This window comes from Epinephelus lanceolatus, chromosome 9, assembly GCF_041903045.1.
Source record: "Epinephelus lanceolatus isolate andai-2023 chromosome 9, ASM4190304v1, whole genome shotgun sequence".
In the NCBI taxonomy this organism is placed as follows: domain Eukaryota; kingdom Metazoa; phylum Chordata; class Actinopteri; order Perciformes; family Serranidae; genus Epinephelus; species Epinephelus lanceolatus.
Window position 1 is genome coordinate 42,911,202 of NC_135742.1, and position 14,816 is coordinate 42,926,017.

The following is a 14,816-nucleotide window of genomic DNA, read 5'->3' on the forward strand; positions in this document are numbered from 1 at the left end:
AATTATCCAAAAAGTTGCAGTTTAATTGCTGAGTTCATCATTTTAGCTCTACAATATTTGTCCCTGTCTAATCTACATTTTGGTCTAGAGCAAGGTATGTCTCAACAGCTACTGGTCAGATTGGTCTTAGTATTGGTATTAATGATTGGATGATTTGGGTGATTTTTTGTCTCGTGCCACGATTTCCAATTGTAGTCCACAGAAGAAACATCACGTTGGGCATATTACAATGGTATTTGCTGATGATGGTCTTGACCTGCTCCCCACTGCTGGCAAGTCTCTAACAATAGCAGAACTGTACATGTATCTTTCCACCTGATTCCTTTTTATAATTCTGAGGTGTAATAAAAATTGTCACTAGAGAGGCTTCTGAGTTTCACCTTGTCAAAAACTATATTTTGTCTGGTGTACCAGCAGAATGTTCAGAGGAAAGACATTAATGAATTAGCAGGATGACTGTCATGAATTGGAAGTTGTGTTTTTTAAGAGAATAGTGCCAAGTCCGAACAACAGTGGATTTTTAAAGGCCAATATAATAACAACAGTTTGGAGCAGGACAAAGCCAATAGCCAATTAATCAAGACAGTCCTCCAAACTGCGTCAACCACCAATGCAAGACGAAGAAAGGGCCAATGGATTTTATTTCATTAAATTTTGGATTATTGCAGAAAATATGCTCTGTGGCAAAAAAAAGTTTACGATGCTTACAAGTTTTATTCAGCAGGATAAATCTTCACAAATAAACACCACTTTTATGATTTTTGAAGCCTAATGCAATCACCACAAGTAAAGCTAATGTTAGGGTACAAACAAACTCCTCTAACGTGGCATGACTTAACATCACCACCACAATGAGGCTGTGAAACTGTGTTTGGTCTGATGACTTTCTGCAGTCTCACTTAGCCACTTGTTAGCAACCATCTTTTTTAGGACACATAAAAGCTTCAAAATTCACAGTGGGGTATTTAATGACATATTTCATGTGGTAGAAAAAAACCTAAAAGTCTCTTCAGCTTGTGTTTACCACAGACATTATTTCAGGGCTCTAACCAAAAACTCATTCAAAAAACCCATCTGACTTTGAGACGGGGGAAATGGGAGTGCTTAAAGGTTAACTCATTTCTGGGTTTTAGGACACATTCCTGCACTACTCTATTTAAACCTAATCCACTCTATCCATTTACTGTATTCATTATATATATAGACGTGATTTACCTTACAAGTAAGATGTAACCCTCATCCTTACCCCAATCATAGCCTTCATTATCTCATAACTAGCTAAATGCTAACTTTCACATCTGCTCCAGCTACAGCTACACCTACATGGATTAATCAGCCAAAATTGAATTTGAGTGCTTTGAATTTGAAACAGAAAGTGGCAGCATTCACTCATGTACTGATTTTGGTGGATATTACTGTAGTCGTCCAGACAAAAACCTATATTGGTAAATATATATTAAAATGAAGAACTCACACAGCAGAGGGGACCTGCTTTCTTTGGAGCTGTACCCACCCCATCTTTTAACACACCTCTTGCCTCTTCAATTCCAGGTGATGATGTACTTCCCTGCACGACTGGTAGAGGCCACTATCGGAGCCAAGTTCCACCAACAATAGCTTGTAAAAAGTCCCATTTGCGCCGATTAAGTGGCCAAAGTGATGATCAGTCAGCTGCTATTAAATACACTTTCAATTATTTAGAAAATCCTGACATTTAGCATTATAAAGCTCTTACTGCATTTGTAAGATATGAACATTTCTGACTTCCGTGATGCCAAGTGGTCAAATGTGTTGAAAGCAAAACACAGACTGTAAATTTATATAAGATAGAATTGCCTAATTTTTGTACAAACAAACCTAACACCATCAGAGTCCTTTGAAACATGCTATGATCACACAAATATTCCATATATAGTGACTTTAAATTTCATCCTCTCACCTTTAGTAACTCAGGGGCCTGTTTCTTCAGCTTCTCCATCTTCCACTCATTCTCACAGGGGTTGAGGGAGGACGGCGGGGCCGTGCACGAACACTTACAGTCGGATCCAGAGCTAACTGTCTCCACAGTGTAAAAGTCCTCTACACGAACACTGCCACTCCGCAGCCGCATGCAGGCATCCCTGCTGAGTGGGCGCATGATGCACTTACAGCGACAGTCTGAGCCTTCTGATGTCATTCGGACAGGCTCAGTCTCTCCAAAGATCTGGAAGACACAATGTGAATTGTTCCACTTTCAAATCCAAAGAAAAAAAGGTGTTTTGTGTCCTTATTTGTGTTGTCACTATAGTCTTCCTTTCAGTTTTGCTTGCAGGCGGATGTGTCCCTTAGATATATTAAGTGGAAATTTAATGTGCTACTATCCAGAGCTGAGGAAGAATTCAACACATCAAACTTGGATAGCAATGACCTGAATTGCACTGTATATTTATCCAAAGCCATAAAATGTCATATATATATTAGTCTAACCCCTCCTGGACATTCATGAGTTATAAACCCATTTTCTATTGTGGGGGAGCAAAAGCAAGTGAAGAAAAGTGATCCTGAAAAATAACCACAGGCTTCCTCTATTTTGAATGTTAGCAGGTGTGACTCAGTTTCTGCTTGTTACATGCATACAGTCTCTTTCAAAATAAACTGATAACATAGGTAAAATACTTTGTTTTTTGGTTGATTTACTTTGGTTTTATGCAACAAAAGCATGTGATCAGGTTTAGATAAAAATTAAATAAAGTGTGGTTTGGATTAAAATTCACATGAGAAATGAAAAGCTGATTCCCGGGTGAAAGTCCAGAGTTTATTCGACCCATCCACCTCCTCTCCTGTCCTCCCTACATGGACTTTGTCGCTCTTTGTATTAAAGCCACAGTGTGTAGAAATTTCTCCCATCTAACACTGAAATTATATATTGCATTCAAACGGATAGAGCACTCTAGCGCCTCACTGTTTCAAACGCGTATTGCAACAATGGTAGCCGCTGTGTACCAAAAAGCTATGATAACACTGATGAAACCATGTCATCCGATACTTCATGGAGTATTCATTCCGGCTCCTTCACGGACACACAAGTTGACAAACCCCCTCCTCACCATGCTGGCTGTGTTTACAATGTAGGACTGTTGAGGCGGGTGTAAATCCAAACTAACCAATCATGTCTTGTCTTTTGACAACTGACAAGTGGCTCAACCTCACACACCTCATCCCTCTCCTCGCATCACTGCGCCACTAACAGCCGTTAGCCGCTGTTAGCAGCGCCGCTACTACCCCGGCACTACTGCAGCATAACAAAGTCCCACTCTTTGAGCATACTGCAGGATCATGCATGTGCAGCATCACGAGAGACGGAATCCTTGTCGCCAAGAAAGCGCAAAAGGGAATCCAAAAGACAACGAGACCAGTAGGATTCCATCTCCCGTGATGCTGCATTATGCTCAAAGAGTGGGACTATGTTTCAGATTTGCCGGGGTAGTAGCGAAGCGCCTCTTGCTCCTCTCCTTTAGCTTCTCAGTCACGCAGTGCTGGCCTGGCTCTCAACGAAAACGGCAAAAGCAGTGCTTTATGTCCCTTGTTGGCAGATGTATTTTCAAGATTGCGAAACATTATGGAACCTCCCAGACGACTTGCACTCACAATGTACAAACAAATCTGAAATTCTCCTTTTACAAGAATAAGTTATTATTTGTGGAGGTATTAATACACCAATGATGAAATATTTATGAATGCAGACATCAATTTTTACCAATAAACAACTGAAAATGTTACACAATGTCCCTTTAAGGTACCAGCCAGCACTGGTACAAACTGATGCCGCCCAATGCGTATTACCGCCAAAAAGGGTGCCTCTCCGTGTCCGTGTCTGACCCCAACAGCCGCCAACAAAGTGGTGGTATTTGATGACTTGGGTTATTACCTGCTGTCTCTAAAACTGACACAACTGGTGCATATCATGCTGCCATGAAAAGCGCCCGTGTGTGTTGGTCTCTGATGCTGCGATCACAGGCAAAGTGGTGGTATTTGACAAGCTGGGAGCAAGAACAGGCTGAAAACCTCATAGATTAGATTTCTAAACTGGTTTTGGAACAGCTGTGTCCTTTTAAATGCCCCCCTTACAGCTGCCAAATTGCTAGCTGATCTCATTAGTGATTGGTGAAACTTAACAAATGAATCCTCTTGAACGACTCTTTTTAGTGTCCGCTATGTACCAGGTCAGCCTGTTGAACATGAATGAACATGAACATAAGCATAAGGGGCTCATTTCTCACTCACTGTTATCATCGTGCACTGCTTACACTGGACCAGTTAAATCAAACCCAAGGCCAATGGTGGATTCATGTGCCTCTCTGTGCCACCCACTTGGTTGTGTTAATGAGCTTCAAGTTATAATGTGGAAACAACATGGACACTACAAAGAATACATGTTGTATTTTATTGCTCAGAGCATTTAAACAACAAGATGAGAATGAAGAGCAAACAAAACAGATCAGGTGAGCCATGAAATATGATCGGGAGCTTATTTTTCAGATTATTCTCACACCACATCAATGGGACGTCTGCTATTTGCCCCTCAAAGAACGACAGTTTGTTGGTTGGTGACACAGCCTCCCTGCACACAATGGGATGCTGAATCAATCCACTGAAATTAATATTTTATTTTCATTAATGTAAACTAATACATGATTTCTGATAATGCGTTTTGTGACTAGCTGTCAAACAAGCATGTATTACAACAGCGTGTCACCGAGATTTTGACACCACATTTTGCAAAACTTGAAAGGTTCAATATCAACACGAAGGAACCAACGCTGTGAAAAGAATTGGTGCGCCCATCACCAGATCTGAGTAAAAGTATGTACAGACTGAAAGCAAAGCCACATTTTAGATTGCATATAATGTCAATGTAAGACACGATGGGACACAAATTTGTACTGAAAAGTGGAGGCTGACAAATTTTCTGGAATCCTGCCAGTCACAGGATTCCTCAGGGATGGGAGTAAATTTCACTACTCATTATGTGAGAGGGGACAGGAAAAAAAGTCAATGGAAGTGAATGGAATGGGAATTAAAATAACAACAGGTCAGATATTTATTATATTTATTAACCTTGCCACTTTTTCTATTCCTGATTCCACTGTATTCCTAGCATCTTTGTATTTTTTTATTCTACGTGTTTATTGTATGTGTTGTGTTCACATGTTGTTGTGCTGGGCTGCTCAAACCAATTGCCCCTTGTGGGATTAATAAAGTTGTCTGAGTCTGAGTCTGAATTTTTATACTGTTACAGCTGTATGTGCTGTGCTGCTGTCCCTTCTCCCTCCTTTTGTAGATCTGCCCAGGTGTGCTGCATTACTTAACGAGGTGCAGCACACCTGGCATGGAGGAGGTGCTGCCAGCAGCAGAGGAGAGAGGCTCTGGTGTGGGGACTGCTAGTCCTGCTGCCTCTCACCATGGGGTTTTTGTTGTCTTGTTTGTCTGTTTTAATTCTAATAAATCCCATGGATTTGATTGTTTTAAAGGTGTTCATGTGGTTGTTATTGGGTCAGTGTTTGGAGTTCTGTTTGCCCCAATAGGGCCGCCTAAGGGTGGGGCGTAACAATACATAAATGTGCAGTTATAATTAGAGTAATGTGGGTTTTTGTTTTTAGCATTGGGACTTGACATGAATATTTTTTTGTGGAAGTGGGATGGGACATAAGTAAAACTCCTCTCCCTTGTCATCCTCTATTGGGTGGTGTGCATGGAAGCAAAGATGTAAAATTATTTCAACTTGAGCAAAAATTTCATTTCATGCGTTTCCAAAACCTTTATGATTCCAGTTTATGAACTTAAAGGCAAGAGGAAAAAGGAGTGAAACAGGAGAGCAGATCGAACTCGAGTTTTATCTGCTGAGTGTTGAGATCAGTCACACAAACACAGCACATGCACCTGTGCAAACACACATGGTCTAGCTGTAGCTATGTATGAATGCACAAGTGAATGTATAGCATCAAGTTGAGATATGAGACCATGTCAGTCGTTACCCATTGTGCAGCTTGCATTATTTTTGTCCCACTAGCAGCAAGACTCAAGGAAACCAAAGGATCAGTCTATCATTTGTCTGTTGGTTGATCCTTCTTTCCTTCTCTCAAACACTTTGGTCCATGACAAGCTATCTCAAAATATAATACAGTGACTATATTTCCATGAAGTTTGCTGTGGATATTCATCATTAGGTCAAAACGCCCACTTGTTAGCAAAAACTGAAAATTGAAAATGGCCTTTAGCCCACAGCTGAGATAAGCAGTGGGCTACTGAGGTATGTAAATGGACCTGCAGTGTATAGTGCCTTTCTCATCAACCGACCATTCAAAGCGCTTTTTACACTACAAGTCACATTCACCCATTCACTCACACATTCATACACTGGTGGCCGAGGCTACCATACAAGGTGCCACTGCTACTCAGTTTTTAACAGACTCACACTCTGATGGAAGCATCATCTGGAGCAATTTGTGGTTCAGTATCTTGCTCAAGGATACTTGGTGGACGACCCGCTCTACCTCTGAGCGACAGCCGACTGTGTAAGTTGACTTCTTTCTAACTCCACACCTCCAGATTTTTTTCACCTTCAAACTCGTAGTCTTCAGACCCAACCAACATCACCTCAAGTGACATAACTTGAGGTGATGTTATCAGATTTCACACAGCTCCCTCTGGAGACACTAAAGGCTTTAGACAATTATTTTCACATATGCATAAGCCCTCCCTAACACCTGGAAACACTTAAATGTGTAACATCAGTGGAGTTCTCCTTTAAAGTCTCTCTGTAATAAAACCTTTTCTGACCCTGTAGCCACAATGACTGACAATAATTAAACAAGTGTTTATGCAACCTTTCTTAGTACTGGCATTGTACTATTGATAGCACGTTTTTGTTCTCTCACTGGCTATCACCCATGTGTTCAGTGTGCGTTTTCATTTGGAGTCTGCTGGACTGTTGGATCATCTGTTGGAGAAGGTTAGGACTGTCATCTCTCCCTGGTGAGATTTAGGGACCTCGATAAACTGCAGGATGGGAGCACATGTGGTATCACTTTTATCAGAGATGGAGTCTTTATTGATGGTCTGTGATCCTGTCCTCATGTGACTGAAGCTAGAAGGTTGTACGCTCAGAATATGAAGAATACATATGTAGAAACTCGGTTGAAAGATTAACTGAGATACCCGCTAGGATGGTTATAATTCACTTCTTTGCTATTTCTACCTATCTGAAATGGTGACAATTCCTTCTTTACAAGGAAGTTTTCCAAGATATGAAGAAAAGATAAAACACAGGAAAAGTCAAATACAAAAGCCCCCAAATCCATAGTTTAGTGTTCAATTTGGCTTGACAAAACAATGCTTTTGGTTGCATTATGGGAAATATAAAATATGACACCCAGTGCTTGAGCTTGACCCATACTAGGGACCAAGATATGATTTATGCTCAATTTTAGATACAAAGACCGAGACGGTGATGGAGACAGGTGGAGCCCTCTGTCCATACTCATACTGTCATTTCGTTCATATTTGTGCACATTTTCTGGAAGCTTACAGATATGGATGAAATGGAGCAGTGCCACCGGTGATCATGGGAGCAGTGTAGCGCTGTTCAAGCAAGATACAACCTAGTCTCTATATACAGACTCTACATTCAGTGAATGTAGAGTCTGTAGGCAAACCCTGGAGATCTTGCCTCCGGAAGAAGAGCGGAAGAGCCCTGGTTTCCGGTTGTAGGCTGTTTGTAGTCCGCGTGATATTGACCAATCACGTTTGAGCTGGCTGCAGTTGTTGTCAGGTTAAACGGTCCGTGTGGTGAACTAACGAGGCGGAACATAATTGACATCACTGCAAACTCTGAATCCATCGCAATGGTTCAGCATATTTACTTATATATAAACAGAAGTCGGAAATGGAAATTCGCCTCCTCCGCTCAAATCAAACTGGAATGCCAAAAAATCGGGGGTCTGCCCCCAGAGGCTGTATCGCCGTCTGCCGGAAGTCAGACGCCGAATACAGCCGATGGGTTCTGAGAATGGATATGGATGAAAGGGAGCAGTGCCACCGGTGATCATGGGAGCAGTGTAGCGCTGTTCAAGCGAGATACAACCATAGGAGACAGAAGTGCTACCACCTAGTATATTACTACAGCTTTGACAACTGTTAATCCACAGAGCAGTCATTTTGGATTTTGAGGTTGGGGTAGTTTTCAGTTAAAATTTCAGGAACGCACCATGAAAGTCAGGACAACCTGGCTTCTGCTGCCCGATTTTGACCTTTTTATTTTCAAACCTTATGAGTCATCCAATTTAGAGAAGTGCAATACAAAATTCCAGAAGTATCCCTTTAAAGATGATGAGCAAAATAACCATAAATGATACATGATAGGGAAAATTCTTTACATTTACAGCAATCCGCAGTGCATGATAGAAGCAAAAGTTGGACTAGGTAGTTAGAGTTATGGCACTGGGATTTGGTCATGTTTGATACTGAATGGCTTTCCATAGTTACGATTTTAACAATTTTGGAAGTCTTTGTAGGATAGCAGCAGGCTGAAGGTACGGGTGAGAAGAAGTAGAGGTGGAGGTGGTGGGGGACTCATTAGTGAAGGAATGCAGGCTGAGAGATGGGGGAAGATGTGGAGGGGTGTGTGCTTTACCCTCCATTACTGCAGACATACTGGGAGGGGGTCTGATGGGGCAGGACTCCTGTGTGCAGAGCCTGGCCGATTCTGACCCATGTCAAGCGAAAAGGCAGCAGGTTGACAAATCCTACAGCCACATGAAAACAGAGTGGATTAGCAGATTAAACCTCTTTAGCTGAGGCTATGCCTACGGCCATGCTGAGCTGCATTGTTCAACCCCAGCCAAACACTGACTGCTGCATAGCAACATCAGCTTAAGTTGCTTTAAATTTGGAGAAGTCAGAGAAATTCCAGACAGATTTTCTTTAGTACTTAATGCTTTGTCAGGTCAAGAAGGACTACACCATTACTTTGCAGGCTTTGCTGCAGGAGAAAGATTTGTCAGCATCTTATCATGAGAAATCTGAATCGTTCTGCCAATCAGAGCAGCTGCTTCCTTCTCCTGTCAAATCATATGTGCTGGTACGCCTAACCGACCATCCAGCATCTCATGCCAAGCTGACCTACCAGCATGAGAACAGGCAACACAATTAAGAGTGCTAATAATTAAGAGTACAGAGTATTTAACGCATGCTTTGAGCTTTGAGTCTTTGGCTTTGACCTCTGCAGTCAAGTGAAGTCAAGTTTCAGGTCAAAAAGAACACGGCTCAAACACAAACTCATGGCTGCACAATGGGAGGAAAAGAGCCGCAGACAGCTCCATTAGATCAACGGCTGCAGCCTTTAACAGCTAACACACCCTGACAGTGATGAAGTGAAACCCCAATTGTGCTCAGGATTGCTAAAAACACAAGATGTGTTACACAACGGCTGCTGCACTTGCTAGCCTCAGAGTTAAAGTCAGTGTTTCAGTAGCACCAGCTTGTTGAATCTGCAGCCTTGTTCATATAAACAAGGATATCCTCTGCTTGTAGTGCTTTGCCAGCTGGGGGAATCACTGGGACAACTGCACGATATCCTGTGGCAAAGCTCAGTAGTTGAGCTGCATGTTCCAACCTTCAAACACAAGCACTTTTGCTGTGATTCCTGCTCTGGCCTACAGCTAATTCAACCCCTCCCTTTTTGCTTTTTTAACTATTTTCCCACAAATGCACAAAAAAGGCAGCATAAATACTATTTCTAATCAGTCTTAAGCCCATCAGTTGCCTGTGATTTTACAGGATGGACTATCCCTTTAAAATCCACATCATCTCCTGTCAAAGGTACTTAAGACCAAAACCGGCATCCACATTCCAGTCCAAAGAGTCTGCCTGAATTTTAATCTAATTTGTGGTGCTTATGATAAACAGTCTTACTGTGCCACTGTAAAGATTAATTAATTAATCAACTTGGTACAAAGGGAGGGATTCTATTAAAGCCTTCATTCTGGAGATAAAACATGAGCTCGGTGGCTCAGACTATAAACAACAACACTGACATTAGCACGGGGATGTTAATTAGCTGCACACAAAGTGTATCAAGCACCCGCTGCTTTTGCGGGTACATATCTACATTCCTGCTGGCTCTGTTTACGTGTCCCGACACTCTCTGAACTTCCAGTCTTCACAGAATATCATGGCACATAAATGAGAAAAGGACACATCAAAATTTAAGTTACTGTTGTACTAAAATGACTTAATGAATTACTGATGTGAAAGTTATTCTCTGGCCACAAGAACATTAAAAAAAAAAAAAAAAAACTTTTACATATTTCCACATTTGCTTTATTTTTGCCAACAATCATCAAATCATCAGTCTGAGGGTGAAAATCCTGTGAAAACACACAGATACAAATCAAGCTGTCAATATGGCTCCCTAATACAACCGACATGCTATATTGTAGTAATCCATTCACAAGCACAAAAAGACACTTTCCTAATTATTAGTGTGTGTCCTCAACAACGAGTGGAATGATAGATGTTGCCAAAGCCTTTTCCCCAGATGATTTGTTACAGCAGATGTTCATGGGAGATGTTAAAAAGCTGTACTCCAGATACTGTACACCATTAAAAAAATTAAACACTTTCAGCCAAAAAGTTGGCCTTCCTGTGGGTAGTGTTACCTTCCAGAACAAGTGCCAACAGTTGATTAATATAAAGGTTCAGATGCTAATCATAGCCATTCATCTAAGCCAATAAAATAATTTTTATTGTTTGGCATGACAGCTGCTTAAAAATCCCTCAATCCTTTGTTTTGTGTAACAATGGTACATTCAATTTGTGTTTGAGTAAGGAGATGGAAATACATACTCTAATACAATGAAAGCATGTTAAAAAAATGACCATATATTTTGTTTTCACTGCAGCTACAGTTATTATCTGATGGACAGCCACACCACAAGCAATATATTAAACACTTTTAAAGAAGTATTTCACTGCTGGAAAGATGGTCTTTTCATAAAGCTGGGCTGCAGTAGGAAGACACAAATACTTTTAAAATTGGTGCTACATGAAAAGAAAAAAAAAACAAGTAAAAATTTGCAACAAATGCATGTGGTTATATTTAGCCAGCACATGCATGTGGTTGGGTTTGGGAAAAAAGAACAGGGTTTGGCTTTACAGTCTTATGCGAAGCAAACATGAGCCTCCCAGGTTAAAGTCAATGGTTGTTGGAGCCATCAACCACCACCACCCCCCACCCATCTTACTCGACTTCTCGCCACCGTAACTTTGATTGTTGTCCCGGCGTGTTTCTCCCTGACGCCCCCAGGCTTCGGAGTGAGACCGGATTGGTGCTGCTTAGTTTCACTTACACAATACAGGAAAAGTACGGCACCCAACTTCCTGTTAAAAAAACTCTGATTACAGCTAAACAGGGCACTAAAACATTTAAATTTATTCAGCACTTCCTAATTTTACAGTTTTATATGAATTTGAGTGAGAGGCTCTCTCTCCATCTGGCCTAGAAATAGTATCTCCCATGAAACCCCAAAGTCTTTGTTTTTTGACTTAAAACTTTTTGTTGTTGAATGCAAGCTGTTTGCCCATGTTTCCAGTCTTTGTGCTAGGCTACTGGTAGTTAGTTCATATTTACCATACAAACACAAAAGTGGCATCAATCTTCTAATTTAACTCACAGCAAGAACGCAAATAAGCTTATTTCCCAAAATGTTGAACTATTCCTTTAAGATCAGGGAACGATAGTTGTTCTAATTAACAGAAAATGAATGTTAAGTGTAGGTCTATAATTGGATGTGAGCTCTGTTTCTCATTAAATAAGATGCACTACAGCACCTACACCACTCCAACCTCAACACCCTTACTTTCCTTGCTGGTGCATATAGATCAAGGCATAGACCTCCAACCCAGCCATTAATGCAGTGGTATGCAATGTGAGGCCTTTTTAAAACCAAATTGGCACATTATAAGAGCCAATCTGCCCCACCTGTCTTAGATCAATCAATCTTAGATCAACATAAATAAATGACCCAAACTCGACTCCACACCTGCAAACTGGACCTGAAAGTTTCTGGTAATGACCGTCACCAATAACTAACTTTCTGGTGGCTATACTGTGTGTCATTTTAGTAAATATCACAATGGAATACGAGTATTTTCTGTTTAAAAAGTACAAACATAGGAAGAGAGCAAGTGCCATTGTAATCAAGGATGTATCATCAACAGAGGGCGCTGCACATCGCACAACCAAAGTAAATAATAGTTGCAAAATTGCAGATTACATTGATTACATGTAAACTGTTGTGTTATTAAAGATCATTGTTTTTACCCAAAAAACAAGCATGGACCAACTACTAATGAGACCACTGCACACTCAAGATGATTTCTCTCTTGGCTACTCCATTGTTGCATTCTCCATCCTCTCTGTCCAACCTGTAGAATATGACACACCCACTGATGTCTTCACGGTTCACACTTCAGTTCAATGAAAAACTGCTATTTTTTGGTTCCAGCTGAGAATAAACTTTTCTGGGTCTGGGCCAATTTATTTTTGGTCAAAATGCTCTGAACATTTCAAAATTAGGTGCTGGAACTGGAACTGAATTGGTTCCATGTTGGCAGAAAAGGGGTAAGTAGTAACAGACAGAAAGAGGGGGAACAGAAGGTAGAAGTTGGATGACTGCACAATGTTTCTGTATGTTATTAATAACTTAATCAGAACCCTGCTTTGTCACACCCACCTGATACCTGCGATATCTTCTAACAAGTAGGAATGCACAATATTGGATTCTTTGCCAATATCCAATATGCCGATACATAATAACTCATTTGGCCAATTTTAGTGATCATAAAGTTTCTTCTGTAGTGGAATTAACATCATATTATACATACATACTCTTATCATGTGGCCCGCCATCAGATGGAGACATTAAATACAATGCTTTTCAGTGTATGTGATATTCATTCATTGTGCAAAATAAGAAAAAGCATGTTGACAGATTCCCTTCAAAGCCAATATCAATCGATGTGCCGAAATTATCGTGCATCCCTTCTAACAAGCTTACCCAAACCCACCCAATCTGTGGGTCTGGCGGGCTGTGGGTCGACCTGCTCATCACTGCCTGATACAAAAGACATGGCGACATCTGAAAATTACAATATGGCTCTGTTTTTTTGGGTCATATACTCCTTGACAGGAATATGTCACACAAAGAGAGCTGCAAGCCTCTTCAATTGCTTACACTGCTTTTGCGGATTGAAGAAAACAATTTTTGCACGAGTGTTTAGTTGTTCACTGAAATTGCCCAAAGGGTATCTGAGGGTTTAAAGTTTTCTCATCCATGTTTGTAAACAGAATACAGGGTACAAGGGCACAGGTCTGTAAAGAGTTAAGCCTAAGAGAGATCTCATGTCAGGGAATAGGACATCCAGTGCACTCCAGACAACAGACAATCTAAATTTGAAACATATCTGTGATCATATATCTTGCTCTCAAGGATTAAGGGATCTGGACAGAGGGAGAAAATGGCCTAAACTATGTGAAGGCATAGACGCCTGAGGAAAAGAAAGGGAACATTTGAGAACATGTGCACCTGGATTGTACAGTAAATGTTGACCCATTCACACTGTCACCAAAAGCAGATTTTTCCAGGTCGATCGGCTCTCTCTCATTTCCAACAGCTTGCAGCTTTGTTTTAACCACAAACTCGATACTCGACTTTTTTTTACCCCGATACTGTTGACTCTTCATCAAGCACCATGTGGCATCCGCAATTAAATAAAGTCATGTTGGCATAACAAAGCATGACAAAATGTCATTTCTCATATGCTGTGTCCATCATCCATGGCTACTATGAGGCACATTACAGAACCTGTGAATGAATCATGAAGCTCTGTCTCTACTACTGTTTCATTGAGCCAGACTGAATGTCCCAGTCTGCTCTTTCTTCTCCCTAGCCCTCAGCCGACCTTGCACAGATTGTCCCTGGGTTTGTTTACAACCAAAACATGAAGCAGGTGCACGCGCTGGTTCCCACGCCACCCTCTGGCACCCTCCATGCCCTCCTCTAAACATTCTTTGTCTCTCATTAATGCAAGTGCCACCAGTTTGGCGACAGACTATGACTGGGTGTCTCCACCAGAGCTGTGACACTGCTGCGTTATGATGGATGGTGCTGTTAGAAGAGATATGTCATGTTTTGTAGGGATGCAAAGCTAAAAAAAACCAGTGGATTATAACTAAACCAGGGGTAGGCAACCTGTGGCTCCGGAGCCACACGTGGCTCTTTAGCCCCTGTCCAGTGGCTCCTTGAGCCTTTGAGAAAAGAAGTCTATGGAAATTCATTCTATGAATCCAAATGTTGCTGAACCTCGATAGCAGTGGCTGGTTAGCTATGGATGCCAAATCCAAAAAAGTAAATTGAATAAAATAGAGAATGTAGTAGTGCGTGGACAGATTTGTTTGCTCTCACTGCCAGCTCTGCAAAATTTAACTACCAGATAATTATTAATAGTGCCCTGCACAGTGGCCACCTTGTGGTAAAACATATTAACAAATGCTTATTTAGACCATAAGTATACCCTAATTTAGATTTAATAGGCTATTTACCTTGATTATAAGGCTCAAACATGTTTTGTGGCTCCACACAGATTTTTTCAAATTATTTTTGGTCAAAAATGGCTCTTTTAATGGCAAAGGTTGCAGACCTCTGAACTAAACTTTCAGTTGCCTTTGCAAAACTCTTCAATTTTAATGTATGAATTTCATTTAATCAATTATTAAT

The 14,816-nt window shown here is 40.9% G+C and overlaps 1 protein-coding gene across 1 annotated transcript in view; it reads right to left on the reverse strand.

Moving 5' to 3' along the window:
- olfml2a (olfactomedin-like 2A) overlaps window positions 1-14,816 on the reverse strand; it is a 46,479-nt gene that overhangs the window by 28,952 nt on the left and 2,711 nt on the right. Inside the window, exon 2 of the mRNA XM_033620400.2 lies at window positions 1,940-2,203. Within this exon, the coding sequence (XP_033476291.1) occupies window positions 1,940-2,203 (264 nt within the window). The remainder of the gene's footprint in view (window positions 1-1,939; window positions 2,204-14,816) is intronic.